Source organism: Mya arenaria, chromosome 3 (genome assembly GCF_026914265.1).
Source record: "Mya arenaria isolate MELC-2E11 chromosome 3, ASM2691426v1".
NCBI classification, from domain to species: domain Eukaryota; kingdom Metazoa; phylum Mollusca; class Bivalvia; order Myida; family Myidae; genus Mya; species Mya arenaria.
In genome coordinates, this window is record NC_069124.1 from 16,956,222 (window position 1) to 16,976,491 (window position 20,270).

Below are 20,270 nucleotides of genomic sequence, written 5' to 3' on the forward strand. Positions count from 1 at the left end.
GCGATAAATACGTACACGTACATGGACCGTTTAGCAGGCGATACAGACGTACACGTGCATAAACCGTGAGCAGGCGAGACGTACACGTATATAAATCGTTTCGCAAGCGATATAGACGTACACGTACATGAACCGTTGAGCAGGCGATATATAGACGTACACGTACATGAACCGTTGGACAGGCGATAAAGACGTACACGTACATAAACCGTTTCGCAGGCGATAAAGACGTAAACGTACATAAACCGTTTCGCAGGCGATAAAGATGTACACGTACATAAACCGTTGAGCAGGCGATATATAGACGTACACGTACATAAACCGTTTCGCAGGCGATAAAGACGTAAACGTACATAAACCGTTTCGCAGGCGATAAAGACGTAAACGTACATAAACCGTTTCGCAGGCGATAAAGATGTACACGTACATGAACCGTTGAGCAGGCGATATATAGACGTACACGTACATAAACCGTTGGACAGGCGATAAAGACGTACACGTACATAAACCGTTTCGCAGGCGATATAGACGTACACGTACATGAACCGTTGAGCAGGCGATATATAGACGTACACGTACATGAACCGTTGAGCAGGCGATATATAGACGTACACGTACATGAACCGTTGGACAGGCGATAAAGACGTACACGTACATAAACCGTTGCGCAAACGATATAGACATATATATACATAAACCGTTTCGCAGGCGATATAGGCGTACACGTACATGAACCGTTGAGCAGGCGATATATAGAGTACACCTACATGAACCGTTGGACAGGCGATAAAGACGTAAACGTACATAAACCGTTGCGCAAGCAATATAGACTTACATGTACATGTAGTGTACATCAAAGTATATTAAAAAGAAAACTTACAAAACAATTTTAATATATTTTAAAGTACTCAAAACGAGCACACATTTTGTTTGGACAAAACCCAGCACTTAGTCAATGTAAAGAGCCCAGTATCTATGCAACCGTTACAACAATATCAACAGACAAGAGCTGTCGCCAGAACATGATAAACATTGGATGTTTTAAAGCAGAGAATTATTTGTATAATGCATACTGGTAATACTGCTTGTCTTGGGCAGGAAAACGAACTGACGGATAGACAGATCGACTGACAGCAAGCGCGAAATTACCATGTGTCCCCTTTTGAGGGAGCGACATAATTATTAATAATAAATTACCACCTTTATGATTTTGAGCAATTTATTGCGACAGACCTATATACACATGTCAAGAACACTTAGTTTAGCACCGCACGGATGTAAATGCTCAACCAAAATCACAGTCTTGATGAAGCGATATGATTCTGTTAAATATTTTGATAAAACTTTGGACAGTCATTAACTAATAAATAAGAAAACAATTCATCTATCAGGGGATATCACAATGTCAATTTTCATGTCATGATCGGATGTAGGTATATCATCACAGACTTGTTCCCTGTAGGCGAGTCCCACGGTGTACGGCCGGGAACCACTCAGTTGGCAGGATTGCAGGTAGGTGTCATAATAACCCTTGCCACGCCCCAGCCGTTCTCCCGTCTGTGAAAAGCCGAGACCGGGAACCAGGATGATATCGAGACCGCCTGAAATAAAATTCATTATTGTATATGAAGGACCATGTTCAAGTATGCATTAACTGTAAAGTAAATGGATGTGCTTATGATTTTGAAACACACACACACACACACACGCGCGCGCACGCACGCACGCACGCGCCCGCGCGCACAACAAAAACCCACACTCAATTTAAATTTTAGTGTGTTTTTTTTCGTCGAATAGCAGATTTTCGGTTGTATTAATTTATGTTATTTTCCCCAAATACCATAATACGCAAAAACAAGATCCCCAACTGACACAAAATACGTCCACCCTTATATTAGGAACCCAAGTTTGGTGATGAGTGGTTGAACGTTTAGCCAGATTTAAAGAGCCAGGGCCATAACTCTGGAAAACACTGGCCCAATATCTATCAGAGACGGCACATGCAGACAATTCAAAGTGCCCACAAATACTAATAGGGTTTGCACAAATTTGCTACCCACGTATGCTATACGGAAGTAAAGACGTTTTTTTACGGATGTGGCAGCCACTGACACTGTGATGTCCGTGCAACCAGATGGCCAACTCGATAGAAATAATATATGGCAAGAGTTTTATTTCCTGTTCGGATCTACAGAACACTACCTTCTTAAACCTAGATGAAATATGTTGTTGATATCACATCATTATTACTCATAAGCTAACCTCAAATAATTTTCGAGCAATCATGAAAGCATTTCTCAAAAAATAATATACTTTGGTTTTCCTGTATCGATTTTATTTTTTGTTGATATATACATGTAGGATGTACATTCCTCCATTACTTCGAAGTCAACAAAACTTAAATACATTAGGTATTTTCCATTTAAAATGCAAAAAAAACATGCATTTTTTATGTTCTTTCCGTAACACTTCGTAGATTCCGTAGGCCGCCCGCTGGTAAAAAATATTTATATTGCCAATAAATCTGCCAAATATAATCCAAAATGTACAAAAAAAGATAGAAAATAATCTGTACTCAAATTTAATTGTCTATTTCGCATTTATTTTCCGAAGAAGTTCGTACCCTCGGCGGAAAAAACCCACTTTCCTCTAACTAGTCATACTGATCATTAACTGTTTCATAGCGATCATTTTTACACATATTTACTAAGAATAAACGAATTATAGTCGTGTTCATGTATAGGCACCTGTTTCCAAGGCGTCGGGCCTAATGTCGTCGTCGGCAGGCTGTTTGATTTTCCACTTGGTCTCCGGTAGCTGTTGATAATCCTCCCAGGACTCGAGTTTTACCATCTTCATCTTCGGCCCTAAAATAACAAAGATTTTTTTTCCAGTTGGCAAAACTCCCAACTCAATTCTGAAGATAAGTACTCATTTTTGTAACAATAATAATGTTATAGCAATTAATTTCAGCTGAAGTTTTTTCCTGGCGACCTTTTAACGAGTTCTAGTGGCTGATAAATAGTGCATTTGCATTCGAAATTCTTTAGTGTACAAAAACACTATGTGATATTATCATAAGAGGTAAAATGTACTGTTTTCTTTAACTTTAACCATATCTTCGTTCCTATTACCTATGTATTGCGGTATGAAGCACTCGCGGCCGGTAGCGAGGGCATCTCTCAATATGGCGACAGTTTGCACTTCCTCCTTCATGTGTAGATACAGGCACACCCGACGGCCGCCGGCATACTCTGGCAGAGACAGAACCTGGGAATAGGATTTCCGGTGATCAAAATCGTATTGCACACGCAAATGGATTAAAACAAGATTTCGAAAATGTGCGTGTCAATATAAAATCTAATCTTAAAGCTGCACTCTCACAGATATACCGTTTTTACAACTTTTTTTTATTTTTTTGCGTTGAAAGAGCAAATTTTCGCGTAAATATCTGCAAACCAATGATAAAAGATGGCTGACAAAAGATCAGATCGCAGATTTTCATATTTCCGTTCGAAAATTAATGTTTTGTGGCTTAAACCGTTACTAATGGTTTAAGAAAAATGCATAAAACATCAATTGTTGAACTTGTATATAAAAATCTGCGATCTATTTTTTGTCAGCAGTCTTATATAACTGCTTTCCATGCATTTTCGCAAAAACTGGCTCGTTCAAGACAAAAAATAAAAAAAGTTGTCAAAACGTTCAATTTGTGAGAGTGCAGCTTTAAATGATCTAAATCTTGCTGGACACATATCATTGTCTTTGGACCCCCCCCCCCCCCCCCCCCCCCCCCCACATCCGGCTTTCAAAATATGATTACAGTGGATGGCATTTCAGTGTTTTAAAATTGCATTTATGTCATATGTCATGAATAGTTTAAGCAACGGAATTTGGCAATTTAAAATAAGTTAAGCAATGAGGAGTATAAGATAAGACGGGAAACGTGTGTAATAAAACAGTAATCGTGATGTACTCTTCGACAGTATCACGAGGGTGTTACCCCTAAATACCCCTGTTTGGTGGCCAAACCCTCTATCATGCCATGGCAACAGTACACCACCCAATTCGTCATTCAAACATTGTTACACGACATTCTACCATGTCAGTTAAACGTTTATCGTAGTTAATAATTAAAAGGGATTGCATATACCTTTCTGGCTATTTCCTGAGACTGTAAGGTACGTTGTTCTTCTGTCATGTTGGCCAGCTTCTGTTTAAGAGTTTTCCGTAAAGCATCTTTGGTCTGTTGTAACACCGTCGTCATCCTGAACATTATAGCCTGCAAAAAAAACCTAGTTATGAAATTAATAAACATAATTGTTAGGATTTTGTAACATTAACACTATGACAGGTCTGTCTTTCTAATGATTATAAACGCAAAGAAACAAATCGACGACTTTGGCACTAGATTTTCTGGAGTGATGCCACGTTTGTTAATATTGTAAAAACGGTCCCTTTCCGCACATTAAAACTAAAAATGCCTGGTTTTTTTCGCACAATTTCGGGTCAAAATTCCCGTTCATTTCCATAGAGCCGAGAGTTCTTTACTAATTAAAATGCTATACATCTGTTTCGAGTATTAAAATCGAGACACATGTATCTGCTAATCGTTCAACAGCTCTATCGTTCAAAGTCACTCAGGACGATCTCCGAACCTTGGGAGTAGGATTGGTCCTAGTCCAAATAATTGTACGTTGACAGTTTTTCTTTAGCATTTTTGATGTGGCAAGTCCGTAAACACGTCTATTGTTTTATACTAGATTGGTCCCAGTTCGAACACAGGGTTGACCACTAGCCTGGGACTTTTTTTAACTTGCATGTTTCAGTTATTATTAACCCTACAATCAGCTTCTTATTTTGATTAAAACTTAACCTTGTGTCTGTGTACGGACGAATGTTTTTTTTAAATTCTTTGGCCAAGAGATTAATTAACACAACTAGGGAACCGTCCAAAGTTTCGGTATAAACCCATAAATATCTACATGCTACATAACATACTATACAGGTACTAGATAACTGATACATATATTTATTATGAATTTGCATCATGGTGGAGTACCGAAGTTATATTTTCTTGCATCAAACGGTCTGTTCGCGGACAGTTTCAGACCCTTAAACCGTAGGTGAGACGAGAACGTTTGGGTACGAAACTGCTCTGGGCACTTACAAATATATAACATTAATGCTTCGACATGGAATTTTTTCGATTTATGCACAATGTATGAAATAAAACACAATTTATCTTACCGCATTGAACAATTGCCAACACTAATCAAGACAATATCACAAAATAAAACTATTTAATGACTTTATTTCGAGTAAGTACAATTAAAACGGTGAAGGTCATATGTGTCGGAAATTTTTCGGATTACTATTAATAAATTTCCGCGGCGTCCGTACGCTCTCGCTGAACAAAGAACGAGAGCATATTTCCGACATTCAAGCGACGGAAAAGTACGACAATTTCAAAACAAACAGCTGTCAATGTGCTTCACTAACATGCTTACTGGTCTGACACTGTAATTTTAAGATGTACTATATAGATCGAGTGTTTAATACCCAGCGGCTAAAAGATCGCGGGTTAAGTGGCAATACTTTAATGGTGTATCTTTCCAAGCATCAATCAAGTGTATATAAAGTACCTGGTAGATATATATGAAATATGTTGGTATACATAATTATTATATCAAAATGACTCAAAATATACGATACATGCACATTCTTCAAATGTTTGCCCCCCCCCCCCCCCCGCGACCCCTTGGTCTAAACTGGAGATATGATGTTGGTCCCAGGTCTGAGTTGCCATCCATTGCGTACGTTATATAAAGGGTACACATAAGCAGCGCTTAGAGCTGTACATAACATTTGTTGCCAGGCATAATTAAATAAAGTTTGAAAACCGTAAGTCTCAAGATTAATATATACATACTAATATTTGTATGATGCCATTTTATTAATTTCAATAATAAAATTATATTAAGAAGAAAAATCATCATCGTCTTAGATGACCGGGTATTTGTACCTGTGATTTGTGTATTTTTTCTATGATAAGTATGACAATTGTATAGAGAGCAGAACAGGACATAATTTATTAATGGAAGAACCTTGGTCTACTTGATAAGACATGTGACTGTCAATACATGTGTCGCAGGTTTGATTCCACGTCTCACCCTTAACGAAAGTAACCATTTTCCGCAGGGGACGTTAGACAAGGGTCTCGTGTAACACGTTAAAGAACAAGCAGCTCTAGCCAGGGTTCACATCCTTTACTACATATATACATATGTGAACTATGGCCTAAGGCTAGAACAACTAATGCTTTCGCTAAATTCCGATGCCCCTTGTCGGTTACTATGTAATAGTGATCGACGTATATATATGCATGCCTGTTATCATGGCCGCCATTATTTTTTTTCATTTTTTTTTTCAAATATATAAAACATAAAAACTCAACACTTCGTAAACTTGATATTGTCCCACCGTTGCGTTAAACCTATCTAGAGCGGTTGATGAGGACAAGCGTCGTACCGTTTAAAATTAACTAATAGAACTAGGCCTCGATCTTGTTTCGGTTGAACTGGAGGTTTTGTAGTTTTATGATAAAAAAAGCATGGACATGATTTAAAAGTGTTTGTTTCAAAGATTAAATGACGACCTTGTCAGCAGCGTGACGGAGCCCGTTTTAGGGCCAAAATAAACCACACCCCTCTTGTCCTTGCACCAAATAACGACAAACCATACTGCCATGTATATCAGAGCTTGTAGAAAAAGACATGTACGTCTAGCATACTCCAAAACTGCATTCAAATTTTATGCAGAAACAATCTGTAAATGTGAGCAAATCATGTCACATTCTGAGTCAATAGAATATGCGATCAAAAGTATATATGATTACGTATATATGTATGCTATATACATGTACTTGTCCAGTGGTTCCCCGCTCCGGGTCACCTCATCCCAACCGGCCATAATTATAAGATGGCACATGCCAAACACATGAACATATAAATAAGAAGTTATATTATGATACTCATTTGGTAAAAATATTCATCAAATTGCCATACATGTTACGTGCATTGTCGTCCATTTTGTTCAGTAATCAGTATCCATAAAATCAGTGAGATAAAAGTGTGAAAAAAAACAATATCAATCATTCAAAGGTGCACATACTAAGAAAATCTTAAAAGAGCTTAATATTAAGACAAAAAAATGATTTCCCTTAAAAGGGATATATGAAAGTTTATGAATGAAAGACCCTTTTCCATGCAGACTTAGGCCTGATTGGCGCCTAAACAAGAACCTTGATTGTTTTCCTTCGTTCAACAATGAAATAGCTATACCATCATTTAAACTCATTTCTTTAAAAAAAAGTCTCTGCAAAAGGCATCAACTATTCGTTTAAAACAACATATACACCATTTTCATTCACAAAAGTGCAAAAACCCTGGTTAATTTGAAGGAAATATGAATGCACTTTTCTTGGTTTTATTTGACCTCTTTACAATGGGAGCCAATGGAGATTTTTCCAAAGTCCAAAAGAACCGTTTTGTTCATTATTCTTGACCATTTTTTACATAAAAGTGCACTTTCCGATTCATAAAGTAGATATGAGGAAATATATATTGTCATAGAAGTGTTTAACAATCCCTCCTAGAACATATTTTTGACAGAATTTGTGGGTAGAATCATGACTGAAAACAACGCAAAATGGCGACCCGAGACCAAATTTGTGTTTCGTTGGTAAAATGTAAACGGCTATTTCTCTTCGGTTAATGCCCATTTTAAAATTCTTTTTCGTCAATTTTATTAAGGAATGATTGAAATTATGTTTTCTAAAAACATAATTGATGATTTTGATAGTATGATCGTTTACACCAGATCCAAAGTTGCAAAAATGTGTTTTCAAACATGCAATTTTCAAGTTTACATGTAAAATTCTCTTTAAAAAATAATTGACATACTAAAATTTGTTAATAAAAAGTAAATTCATTATATCCTCTAATGAAATCAACTGAAAACCGGATGAAAATCCGTTTTGTTAAACCAAAATAATGCGTTCTTTTTGACTCAACAAACACAATATTCGGAAATACAATAAAATGCAGTCAAATCGCGAGCGCACTTGCTGGTGCTCTCTATTAGGTCCGCGCGCTATTAATATAAACAAGGCCGTTACACCGCAATGTTAAACAAGCTTTTGGAGCTACTACGTATCGACGCAAAATCCACGTCAGCTTACGCAAACAATCATGAGCGCAGCAGCAGCAACAGCAACTCCGAAGGTGAAGAAGGCGGCTAAGCCTAAGAAGCCGGCGGAGCACCCAACTTACAGCGAAATGATCCAGAAGGCTATCGTGAGTTTGAAGGAGCGCGGGGATCGTCACGACAGGCCATCCTGAAGTACATTATGGTCAACTTCAACGTCGGAAAGGACGCTACTCCAGTCAACAGCAGACTGAAGATGGCTCTTAAACGTGGCGTTGTTTCCGGTGCCCTGAAACAGGCAAAGGGCACGGGCGCTTCCGGGTCATTCCGTGTTGCTGAGAAGGCAGCAAAGCCCGCCAAGGCGAAGAAACCAAAGGCAGCCAAGAAACCTAAGGCAGCCAAGAAGCCAGCTGGAGAAAAGAAAGCAGCCAAACCAAAGAAGGCAAAGTCTCCGAAAAAGGCAAAGGCAGCGGCTAAGCCCAAGAAGGCGGCAAAATCACCGAAGAAAGCAAAGGCAGCAAAACCGAAGAAGGCTACTCCCAAGAAGGCAGCTAAGCCAAAGGCAGCTAAGAAATCTCCGAAGAAGGCGACCAAAAAGGCAGCGAAAAAGTGAACGGACTAATGCTGGACATTTAAATGTGTACATATTCTGTATATTCTATGTACATAGTGTAAATTATTCATGAGATTTCATCCATGAACTCATTGACTCTTTACAGGCAGCTCCTCTCTGTACGCGTGGATTATCCTGGTGTAACAGACTGTACCGTGTGGACAAGCCCAGTCGTCAATCCGGAAATCATTGTTTGTGCACGAGACTTTGTTTTGTGGATTTTCGTATGACTTGTTCATTTTACCCTTATCATCCTCATTATATTGTGTTCACAATAGTGCATTTCATTTTACTCATCCATGTTTGTTGTGACTTTTCTACAATTGAAATGACGTCATTTATTTGTTATTCACTCTGTGAGTGACGTTTAGCTCATAAATTTGGAGTTAAATATTACTTTGCGTATATTTCATTCTGATTTTATGCTAAGGTTAAATGATAATAAAATGTGAAATTCATTATGTGTTGCGTTTCAGCAATGTTAAGCAGATGCTAATTCTACGGCGTTACTGCATTAGAGTTCTGCAACTGCTTAATCATTTTTCTTGTTAATGACGACATGGTTACGGGTGTGAAATAAGTTCATATATCGCTGTCGTTTGAAAATATATGAAGGTTTTTAAGTACCCATCGAAACATCAATAACTATCGTGTAGTTGATCTAAAGCGTACAGCAACGATTTTAACGTACAGTAGACCAATGACACTACAACATTTTAACAACAGCTGCAACTCCAATAATTATAGGTGAATAGCTCTGTATACCTGCCGAATAGTCCTTACTCGATAAAATCAGATATCATCGAAACTTGCCTATACCTGGTGCTGAAGTCATGGAAGACATTGCGCAAGTCTAATACAAATCGTATAACATGCTAGTGAAATACCGAAAGGGATTCGTAAATAAAAGGAACATTAGCATAATATATCGGTGGTGCAATTGATAACGCTTTAACTCGTTTCTGTTTCCAAGAAAAGTCGGAGGACTGATAACAATTTGACGTCGCCGTCCTCATCTGTCGGTGGGCAAAACTTAAAAAATGACCATAACTAAAATAGGTCAAGCTATCCTACGGAAGCTTGATACGCATGTCGCTGGAGACAATACGCAGTTGGACAACAAGGCCCATAATTCTGGGTTTATTAATGCCCCTTAATCGAATAAAAAACAGACCCCTTCAAAACGTTCTTGTTAGTACGAATATCAAACGCGATTGAACATTCTTATAAACGAACATAGTCAATGTCGACGTCATAGCTATACAGCCATATTCACTAAGTTAAACGTCTGGACTAATTACCCACGACTGCATACCCGTTGGTGGATACGGGGCAGGGGCGTACCTATGACTAAAAAACACTTGTAGGCCCGATGGTTCTATGTGAGTTTGAGGACTTAAATAAGTGCATTACACAGCTGACTTAATTATGTTTGCAATTATTACAATAAAATCAAGCAATAAAACCGTGCAAGTTGTTTAAATAAACGTTTGGTTAAAAACAAACTTATTAGTTGTTCCAAGGGGTCCAGTAGCAATTGGTTTTTATTGCTTTTAGGTGTTATTAAAATTTTGTCATCTTTCAAAAAGCCTATACGTAGCTACGCCACTGCAGGGAGGGGGGGGGCTAAAGTAGTCCAAGTTTACTTTTTATTTCAATATTTTGGAGCATAAGGCGAAAAAATACGCCAAAATGCACCATTACGAAATAAAATTGTGAAAATTGTACCCCAAACCCTGTGGCACACACACAAAAAATGTTCGGACGGAGGAGCGCAAGTCATAAGGTAACGCCCCTCTAACTTAAAATCCTGGAACCGCCACTGATACTTACCTGCTCTCATGTGAAAATCAGATTTACATCTTTTGTTATCTAATTTATATCAAAGACAATTTTTAGGAATTCTCTTTCCTGAGCCTGCGTCTAGAACTCGAACTCAAGTCGAAACAAGTGATTCCCGACCGAAGTAATGTACGTTGCTCTGTACATACAAATATTTAGTCTATGTATAACATCCTGCCATTCAGCAACCATCAATATAAAACTGGATAAGTTACCCACAGGTATTTTTTTCGGTTAGTTTGATAATTAAAGCAATTTGATCGGATATTGTTTTACTAACTACTGCATTTCAAAATAAATTATAGTTTTTGTGAAGTTTTGTTTAAGATTTTGTTTATTGTTTTACCAGTAGCAATACAATTATGCTACGTTTCCTGATAAGGAGACGCCAAATAAGTGTTTTTACTGCCTGGTTGGTTTTACTTCCCTTTTGAAGATAAGCCATTTCATATCTGTAAGTACATGTAGCTCGAAAAAAAAAGCTGTCACAGTAAATGACATATGCCCCCGAAGTGCCCTCCTGTTGAATGGAGATTATTTATATGCTAACGTTCAGAAAGAGCTTACCTTAATTATAAGCATATGCCAGACTGCATGATGGTTGACCTCAAGTGTGGGGGTAATGATGAAGTTAGAGGTAGAGACGCTACACGTTGACTTAAAATACCGAACACAGGTACTAAGTGATTTGAAAATCCATCCGAGCATTACAAAGTTACAGCCCAGACACAATCTACTAAGTTCAATATATGTGCGTATACATAATGATTGATATCTTAGTGTGACCATGAACTTTGATTTAGGTTCATGGGTCGTGCAAGCAATTGTCAAATCCCTGCATGCATGACAGAGTTACAGCTCATACAAGGATACACTATCTATGTGCATATATGCAGCATTTCTTAATGATTTAACTCTAAACTTTAAGTGTGACCTTGAACTTTGAATTATGGTCGTGGTATTGCATGGTTTACATTACCTTTATGTATCACATGTGCCAATCAATTCTAAAATAAATTCGTGCATGAAAAAGTTACAGCCCAGACACCGGACCGACTAAACTCAGTATATGTGCATATATGCAGCATTCCATAATTAAACTCTACGTGTAACCTTGAACGTTGACTTCGCCGTGTGTCTTGCAAGCGACACTTCTTTTTTATGTACCAATTAATTTTCAAATATCTGTGTGATTGACAACGTTACAGTACGGACAAAGATTAACCATACATATAATGAATATTGATGCAACATTCCTAAATGATTAAACCCTGGTCGTGGCGACACATTGCCATTACATGTACCTTGCACATGTGCCAAATTTTTAAACCCCTACGTACATGACAAACGGTTACAGACACGACGCAGATTCTTTATTTATGTGCATAAATGAACCATTTCATAATGATTGAAAGCTAAATGTGACCCTAAGAAGGGTCGGGGGTCTTGCACGCTACACGTCGACTTTATGTTTTGAGCACACGTGTCAATTTATCTAAAACAACAACAACAACAACATCCGTGCTAAACAAAGTTACTGCCTGGACACGACCATCATCGTTGTCTGAGCATATTTGCAACATTCCATAATTATACGCATGTAAGTGGACCTTGACCTTTGAGGAAGGGTAGTAGATCTAGCTTGCGACACTTCGTTTAACTGTGCCGAACACATACGTACAAGTCTTAAAATTCCTCCTCTCGGATTCGCCTTATTATAAATGTGCATATATGCAGCATTCCATAATAATGACACTCTTAGTGTGACCTTGAACTATGAGATAATGACGTATGTATTGTACACGTAACGTTGTGTAAATGTAATGAACATATGTGCTACGTCATTTTAAAATATCTCCGTTTATGATAAAGTTTCACCCTGAACACGACCTACTATACTTATCTATGACGGTGATATATGAAACAATCCATAATGATTTAACTCTAAAATGTGACTTTGAACCTTAAGGAATGGTCGTGGATCTTGCACGCGAAACATCGCCTTTTTGTATCGAACACGTGTGCCAGTTTACTATATATATTATGCATGACACAGACACGGATACGGAAAACGGATGGCGCGATTTTCATACACCAACCAATATTTCATTAATGGAAAATTTAAAAAAAAATCAGGCGCCCACTGGCACTTACAAATAGTTTGCCCAATGGCATAATGCTGTTTGGAGCCGTAAATTTTGTTTAGTTCGCTGTAAATGCATACTCATTAATACGTATGCAAGTTCTAGACCGAATCCCTGAAGTTTTGTATTTTGTTCAAAACATTTACATTTAACCCAATTCTGTGTGGAACTATATTCCCCAATTTATGTTTTAACTGTGCTTGTATAAACCTCCGAAAAAGAAAAATAAGGGACCATACTAACCGTTTCCATTTTCAACGCATCATGCACTCTATAACGAAAGGACGTTGTATTATTTTCAACGCGTATCAAAATGTTGTGGTTCAAATGGTTGCCCGTCGTGTCTTATTTGCATTTTGATAGTGGATCTTGTATTCTGTAATAAGAAATTGTTTGTCCAGGTCCAGAAAAAAACTTTTTGTTTTTACCGCAACCGTCATCACCACAACAATTAAGTTACGTTACATGGTAACCATGACCTAATGCATTACACATAGAATGGAAATGTTTCTTCACGAACGTATTTCACAACTCTTTGGTATAGAAAAATGGGGAATCTTTAAAAGGTTGAAGATATGTATCATATTAAATGTCATATCATGATAACTGCGACACTTCCCTGTTCAGAGTTAATTATACATATTTATAGGATATTTATAGTATCTCTGATCAGTATTGCAGTTATGGAGGTGGGACGGTAGGATTTTTATTTAGGCCAAAAACATACCTTGTTTCCACTAAAATATGTAATAAAATAGAATATGTAGGTAATAATTCACTTTTTGTACCGGCGTATATCAATGGAACATTTCAAATATGAAACTAGTGGTCAAATTTTAACATGTTCATTCAATTAAATTAATTTAGGAAGTTACTTAAACCACCAGATCAAAACGAAAACAAAACAAAATCGTATAGGGTGGGGAGGAAGAAAAAGGGTCGACGGTCGAGTTAAGGGAAACAAAGATATTTTTGCGCCTTATCGGTCCCAGGTTGCAGTCGATTACAGGAGCTATTTCGTTCCTCGGACCGATTTTAGACAATAGTACTTTTAAAATACAATGTTGAATACAATTTCATGACATTCTTCTCGAATTATTGATAAAAACAGTACTGCTGCTAATTATTTTATTATTAATTAAAGTTATGATAATTGGTGTTATATCTATGATTGTCTTAAGGAATACCAGTGAAATTTACCAATAAATAAATAAATAATGACTTAATTTCTGCACCACCTCCTACGAACAAAAATCAAATCATCAACGAGCTTGAGGCAGTATAATATATACTATATATATATATATATATATATACTTTTATACTTCCGATCCCGATAACTATACTGTAAAGTACCGGGTGACTCGGGTATATACATAATATATATTGTCATCCCGCCATGATTCACGACTGTATTTGTTTTATGTAAGATAACAAGTTCATGAGTGAAAAATTCAGCAATAATTACAGTGTTCCTAATAATTCGCAAGTCAATAATGCACCTATCAATATTTTGCCCCAGGGGGGGGGGCGGCGGGCAGACCCAGGGGAATTAGACAAGTTTTCCTTTTGGGTGTCTAATTCCCCACCCTGGAGCCAATACTTTTGTCTAAACTCCGGGTACCGGGATACGAAATACGGTTGTCTATACAACTCCGGGTACCGAGATGTAAAATCCGTCTTATGTCTAAAACCCGGGACCCGGAATTATTCGGCGTGTCAAATTCCCGCCTGTCGGGAATTGTCTTCTGTCTAAAGTCCCGTGTATGCCCGCCGCCCCCCCCCTGGGGCAAAATATTGATAGGTGCATAAAATAGGGGGTACATGCTGTAGGCCCGTTTCGGCCCTCGGGAAACCGAAAACAAACATAGTTTTGTTCGCCTCATGAACGTCATCAAATAATTTACTATTGCAAAACCAAACTAAAATGCTTGACACAATTTCAAAATATGTATTGTGATTGCACGTGATAAGTGGGTGTGTCATTATTGTTTACTTTATGTTCGTAAGGTAGAAGTCCGATGCGTTCCGTAGTAACATCCGGGTATTTATCAACTTTGTCAAACTTGGAAATAATTGAGACAGTTAATTAGCAAATAAATACAAGTTTTCGAATAAATGGACGGAGAAATCCATGGTTTGTCGGATAGACCGGTAAGATATTGAGTTAGCTTCAAACCAGTATTCATTTTGACCTGTCACTTACGACTTAAACTTCAAAACAACGTAGGGAATATTGGTTTTCCCCACCCACCAAATTAGGCATAGATGTGTTTGGCAATATATTTTTGCTGTAAAGTGGCATGTCAGTGATTTTTAGTCCGTGTATTGTTTGTTATAAAATAAAACTATTTTGTCAATATTGTAAAATTGCCTATTTCATATTTTGTTTTGAAAAACAAGGTAAGTGTTTTTGAGCCACCTTTATTAGTTAGTAGTCTATTAGTGTTGTGTCCGCCCTGGTGCAGATCACTGGTTAAGAACTGACAGTGACACACCAAAGATGCTGATCATACTATGGGTGGCTCCTTTACCCGGCACTGTGCATTTGGGAAAAGTACGGGGATCATTGGAGTATTCAGTTATGGTAGCCCACCTAAATGGCCATCAACGAGTCTTTTGACATTTTTTTTTTACTTAGGCCGACTCAAGACATCCACCATCCAAGCAGAAAGTAGCGTACAGTCCTTGTGCAGAGAATCCTCGCGGCCACAATTTTAAAATTATCTCCGTTATAAATTTAAATTTCTACGAAAATATTATTGCCTACTATTAAACACATATTTATTTATGTCATTATGCAAAAAAACTAAACATGATCAGATATCATAAAACACTTACATGTGTGGATTGTTTATCAACTATTCCGATATCTGTAAATCTGGGACTAATCTGACAGATTGTGTACATGTATAAAGCAGTATTCGTGACCCAGAATATATATATGTGAGAATAACGACTCTAATGACTAATTAAATCCAGTTTAGATCACTGTCAGGTATATAAAAAAATATTTTGTCATTATTATTCAACATCAATGCATAATATCACAATTAATTTTTTCGCCCGATGTTAAATGGTTGAGAGTTGTAGCGTTCAGGGATACATAAGAAATGTCAAAATAATGAAAAAGAATCCCTGATCGTTCATTATTGTAGCTATCAGTTATGGTTAAACTGTTAAAACCAAGGAAAAGTGTTGTACGGTACACCTGATACCTTGAACTTTAATGAACCAAGGATTTGAAAAGAGTAAGGTTATCATTGATATATCTCTTTGTACCTCTCTGTTTGTTCAGCCCTGCTGTTTTACATTATCTTAAACAGAAGATTGAAATTACTTGCAAGTCTTTTAATTGATTTTATTTCTCACGTTTTTACAGACAGACCAGACTGGAACTACGAAAGTTTTAAGAATCAAAGTTATATCAGGAACGAACCTTGCAAAGAAGGATATTTTTGGAGCCAGGTATCTTTAATTAACAGATATTCTTCATTGCGATGTAATAAATTGTGATACTCTACCATATTGTTAATTAAAAAGTACGAACTTTGATGATACGTTCAAGAATCCCTTCAGACTTGAGTATTAATTTTTTGCCTCATCGATGGACTTTGTTGTCAAAATTGCTTCACTTTCACTGCCATATTTGAAAGTTTGTACAATTCTTGAGGGTAACAAATGTGCAATATAGTATAATTTTATAATTAATCTAAAAGAATCGTTTAATTTTTTGTAGCATGTGTATGAATTGCAATTTTTTAGGTGTGTTTTATATTGCGTTTTAAACTAATTTCATATGTTTACACACATCAATGAGTCAATTAGCATTGTTTACTATTTGATATATCTTTTTTGTGTGCTTCCAGTGATCCATATGTGAGAATCACTTTATTTCGGGGAGACAGAGAAGCTGGCTGTATTGATAATGTGCACACCAACACCATTAAAAAGGTAGCAATAAGTTCCAATTGCTGATATATGATTGTTTGTTGCTACTACAACATGTACACTTTCACAGTACATGTATGCATGTTAGTCCAGCGTGTTTTGCATTCTATATCATTGTACTTTTTTTTCTTAATTTGAAGTAAAAGTTAGCTGAGAACAACCTCATTATAATCTCACTTAATGTGGTAATTTGTCTTTTTTTCAAGTTAAATTTTATCAGATTTCAATTTGACACTTTCATAATGTGTATTGGAGAACTTCTGCGTAATTTAAGCTGATGAGTCAAGGCACACATGGATTATACCCATTTAGAAAATAATGTAACATCCACATATGCCTAGAAATTGAGACTAGTACATAATATGTACACATAAAAATATAGTGTGAAAATCATGATTGTGCATTATAATATAATATTATACCTTACATAAATGTGCCTCTTCTTTGTATATATAAAGTTGATCGGTCTGTATATCAATGTATTTTAATACAAATCCATTTTTTCATGACGTCAGCGGTCCATATCATGTTTTTGGCCGGTCTGGACCTTGTCAAAAATATAATATGGACTACTGACGTCATATAATATGGACCGCTGACGTCATAAAACTGGTGAGTGCTGCTTGCAATTTTCACAATGAAATTTTTTCCCAAGTAAATATTATTTGATTTATTCAATTAAACACATCAAAGGCGCTTTAAAATTATTAAAAAGTAAAAAAGTGTTCGGTATAATATAAGAAATATAACACACCTCTTCGGGCTATATGGCATTATTAGGACCAGTCAGTCAGCCCCCGAAGGTGAATGGACCTCGGCCAACCCATCAGTCCATATACACCACCTTCGGGGGCTGACTGGCCGGTCCTTATAATGTCATATGACCCTCAGTGGTGTGTTATATTTCTTAAATACATTTTTAAAGGATTATTGGAGATTTGTTTATTAATCTTTGTTTATTTTTTAAATGAAAAATATTATTCTTTTTCAGAGTTTGAACCCAAAATGGGAAGAGGAATTTTTGTTTCGTGTATGTAGCTTTAGTTTATTATATTTTAACTTTTATGCAGACATTGTAATTATTAAAACACCGACTTAATTAGTCCCTTTCCAAATAACTTCCACAAAGTCACACTGTTAGAAATAACAATTTTCAAAAACAAACCTGATTTACAAAATCAACGTGTAAAATACAAATGTAATGTATATGGTCATTTTCTTTCAAGCATGTTTGTTAAAAAGCGCCTTAATTTCCTTATCTAATGTATTAGTTTCAAGATGAAAACGGAGTTTAATAAAAACATTATGGGTTCAGCTGTGCTTTAATCATGTCTGTTTCTTCAGTTAAACTAACAACAGATATGTTTCCTGTTTGAAAGAAGTTTATTTATATCTTTTTCTGGAGTATTATACTTGCTGTACATTTTACTAAATATAACTTTTAAAATTCTAAGTTACCATCTTAAATGGGAAACAACACAACAATTCCTCCTTAATTGGGGGACAGCCTCATTCTTCAAGACTGGAATAATGCCTTGGTTTGGTCGAGTATTAGAGTACTATTATATATTGCAGGTAAATCCCAGAGACAATGTCCTATTGTTTGAAGTATTTGACTCTAACAGAGTGGTAAGTATATATATATATATATATAGATGACATACATGTATGCTTGCTTGTATACATGTATTACTTATTAGTTTGAGTAGTTTTTGGAGAAAAAGACCACTTATTGCCATAGCCAGTTGTTGTAGTTGTTGTCAGCAGCATGATGAAGTTATGTTGGCTATGACTTTGAAATGGTTGAATGTATTTTATATGCAGTTGGATACACTTATTTACTATTAAAGTATACTCATTGCAGCAAATCCAATAACTCTGTGCTTAAGCACTCAACACACACTGGTGCTACCATATCTGCATGATCATTGAATTTTTTATTTAAAACAAATAGTGACATCATTTGTTATATAAATTGTTTATTATCTCATATTTCTATTTCAGACAAGAGATGATTTTCTGGGTCTTGTAGAAATTCCTTTGAACCATACAACCATCAGTACGGAACAAACAGGCAGGGAAATTGTAGCTAAAGATTATATTCTCAGGCCTAGGAGGTAATTTACATACTGTGCAAATATCTCTTCATATGCAAATCTGTTGTCATCATAATTTTATATACCAAATGTCAGAGGTACAATTGATGCAATTTTACTTATTTTTTAGTTTGTTTGTTTTTTGAAGAAGATAAAAATCAAAGAAATGTGAAAGATAGCCTTGGTGTTGGTGATAGGAGCATTGGTGTTGTTGCCAGCAGCGATAGTGGTACTGTAATGTAACAACTTTAACTTTGGCCGAAACACACGAAAAAGGTTCAGGTTCAAATATATGTTGCCAGACACAATACACAATAGGCGGATTGTTCAGAACTTTGTTCAAGTTAACAACATTGTTAACTTATAACATCATAATTGTAAACTTACAAATCTTCAATGCTCTTAATGTTTAATGGATAAACTAATGATCTGCAGTATTTTTAACAAGAATTAAGACTGCAGTATCATATGTACTTGTTTTATTTAAAAAGATGAGCACGTCATCAAATATTTCACGTTTAAAAGTTAACAGCGATCTCATTAACCATGTTGTTAACTTTAACAAAGTTCTGAAAAATTGTACTTTTGAGTAGCAAGGCCAGTTTCTTGAGGCTTCAGTAATTTGGCATCAAATTGCATTACTCTTTGTTTGTTTTGAATTCTCTTGACAACCAAACTGGATTATCATTGTTTTACAAAGATGTCAATGTTTCTGAAGGCATTTAGACAGAAATCTTAAAAAAACAATTTAATTAATCAATTTAAATGGGATGACCTTCCTCGGCTTGTTTAACGAATATGATCTTTTCAAGTCGAAATGCATTTGTTTTCAATGTTTTTGCATGTTTTCATCGTTTACTGGTAACTGTAATGAATATTTAATGCATGACAGCTTACTATTTTGTCAATTGAAAGCCTATCATGATAATTACTACAAAATACAATCACTGAACATGTGGGTGTGTTTTTACACTTTCCAGTATACGTTCCCGCGTGCGAGGCCAACTGTGGATCTACCTGGCGTACGTGCCGGGGGAAAATGAAGATCCATCAGAAGAAAATCCATCTGCTCCCCAGGAGGTAAGAGTGTGTATCACCAGTTTACGAGGTAGTAATTGAAATGGTAAAATAGTTATTGGATTTGGTTGAAATTCGAATTTGCTTGTTTCTATAAGTAGAGTAAGAATTTATGCTTGTTGATCAGAAGGTCTTATTCGGAAGACTGGTGGGATTGTAACTTCAATTAGGGTCCTCAAGAATAAAATATGTATGCTGATTTATACAGCCTTGACTCACAATAAACAAAGATGGCTGTTATTTATCAAGGAATTAAATAATGAAATTCTTATTTAATGAAGCTTACACATTAAGTTTTACATTTAAACAAACATATACACTTATTTTTTAAAGTGGCCT

At 36.3% G+C, this 20,270-nt stretch overlaps 3 protein-coding genes across 4 annotated transcripts in view; 2 read left to right on the plus strand and 1 right to left on the minus strand.

Moving 5' to 3' along the window:
- Nucleotides 1–1,201: 1,201 nt before the first annotated feature.
- On the minus strand, nucleotides 1,202–5,338 carry LOC128229031 (5-formyltetrahydrofolate cyclo-ligase-like). The gene is made up of 5 exons (XM_052940672.1): nucleotides 5,251–5,338; nucleotides 4,154–4,282; nucleotides 3,135–3,270; nucleotides 2,748–2,867; nucleotides 1,202–1,601 (listed from the first exon to the last, which is right to left on the minus strand). Exons 2-5 carry the CDS (start codon nucleotides 4,274–4,276, stop codon nucleotides 1,381–1,383), a joined length of 600 nt encoding a protein of 199 aa, XP_052796632.1. The 5' UTR covers nucleotides 4,277–4,282; nucleotides 5,251–5,338; the 3' UTR covers nucleotides 1,202–1,380.
- Nucleotides 5,339–8,179: 2,841 nt separating this feature from the next.
- Nucleotides 8,180–9,279, plus strand: LOC128226488 (histone 24-like). Its single transcript, XM_052936380.1, is given in 2 exon segments — nucleotides 8,180–8,373; nucleotides 8,376–9,279. Coding segments are annotated over 2 exon segments (567 nt in total). The 5' UTR covers nucleotides 8,180–8,252; the 3' UTR covers nucleotides 8,822–9,279.
- Nucleotides 9,280–14,823: 5,544 nt separating this feature from the next.
- The window catches only part of LOC128227479 (E3 ubiquitin-protein ligase NEDD4-like), a 28,997-nt gene continuing 23,550 nt past the window's right edge, over nucleotides 14,824–20,270 (plus strand). For both annotated transcript variants that reach the window (XM_052938058.1, XM_052938059.1), the window contains exons 1-7: nucleotides 14,824–14,961; nucleotides 16,190–16,275; nucleotides 16,677–16,761; nucleotides 17,750–17,788; nucleotides 18,334–18,387; nucleotides 18,763–18,875; nucleotides 19,835–19,934. In XM_052938058.1, coding sequence (XP_052794018.1) covers nucleotides 14,926–14,961; nucleotides 16,190–16,275; nucleotides 16,677–16,761; nucleotides 17,750–17,788; nucleotides 18,334–18,387; nucleotides 18,763–18,875; nucleotides 19,835–19,934 — 513 coding nt within the window. In that variant the 5' untranslated portion in view covers nucleotides 14,824–14,925. The remainder of the gene's footprint in view (nucleotides 14,962–16,189; nucleotides 16,276–16,676; nucleotides 16,762–17,749; nucleotides 17,789–18,333; nucleotides 18,388–18,762; nucleotides 18,876–19,834; nucleotides 19,935–20,270) is intronic.

Excerpts from the sequence above, each read along its gene's own strand:
- LOC128229031 (XM_052940672.1), bottom strand. The coding sequence starts at position 4,276 with ATGTTCAGGATGACGACGGTGTTACAACAGACCAAAGATGCTTTACGG. Across the intron at positions 2,868-3,134 it reads CTTCATACCGCAATACATAG|GGCCGAAGATGAAGATGGTA; the intron begins GTAATAGGAACG and ends TTGTTATTTTAG. Across the intron at positions 1,602-2,747 it reads GCCCGACGCCTTGGAAACAG|GCGGTCTCGATATCATCCTG; the intron begins GTGCCTATACAT and ends ATTTTATTTCAG.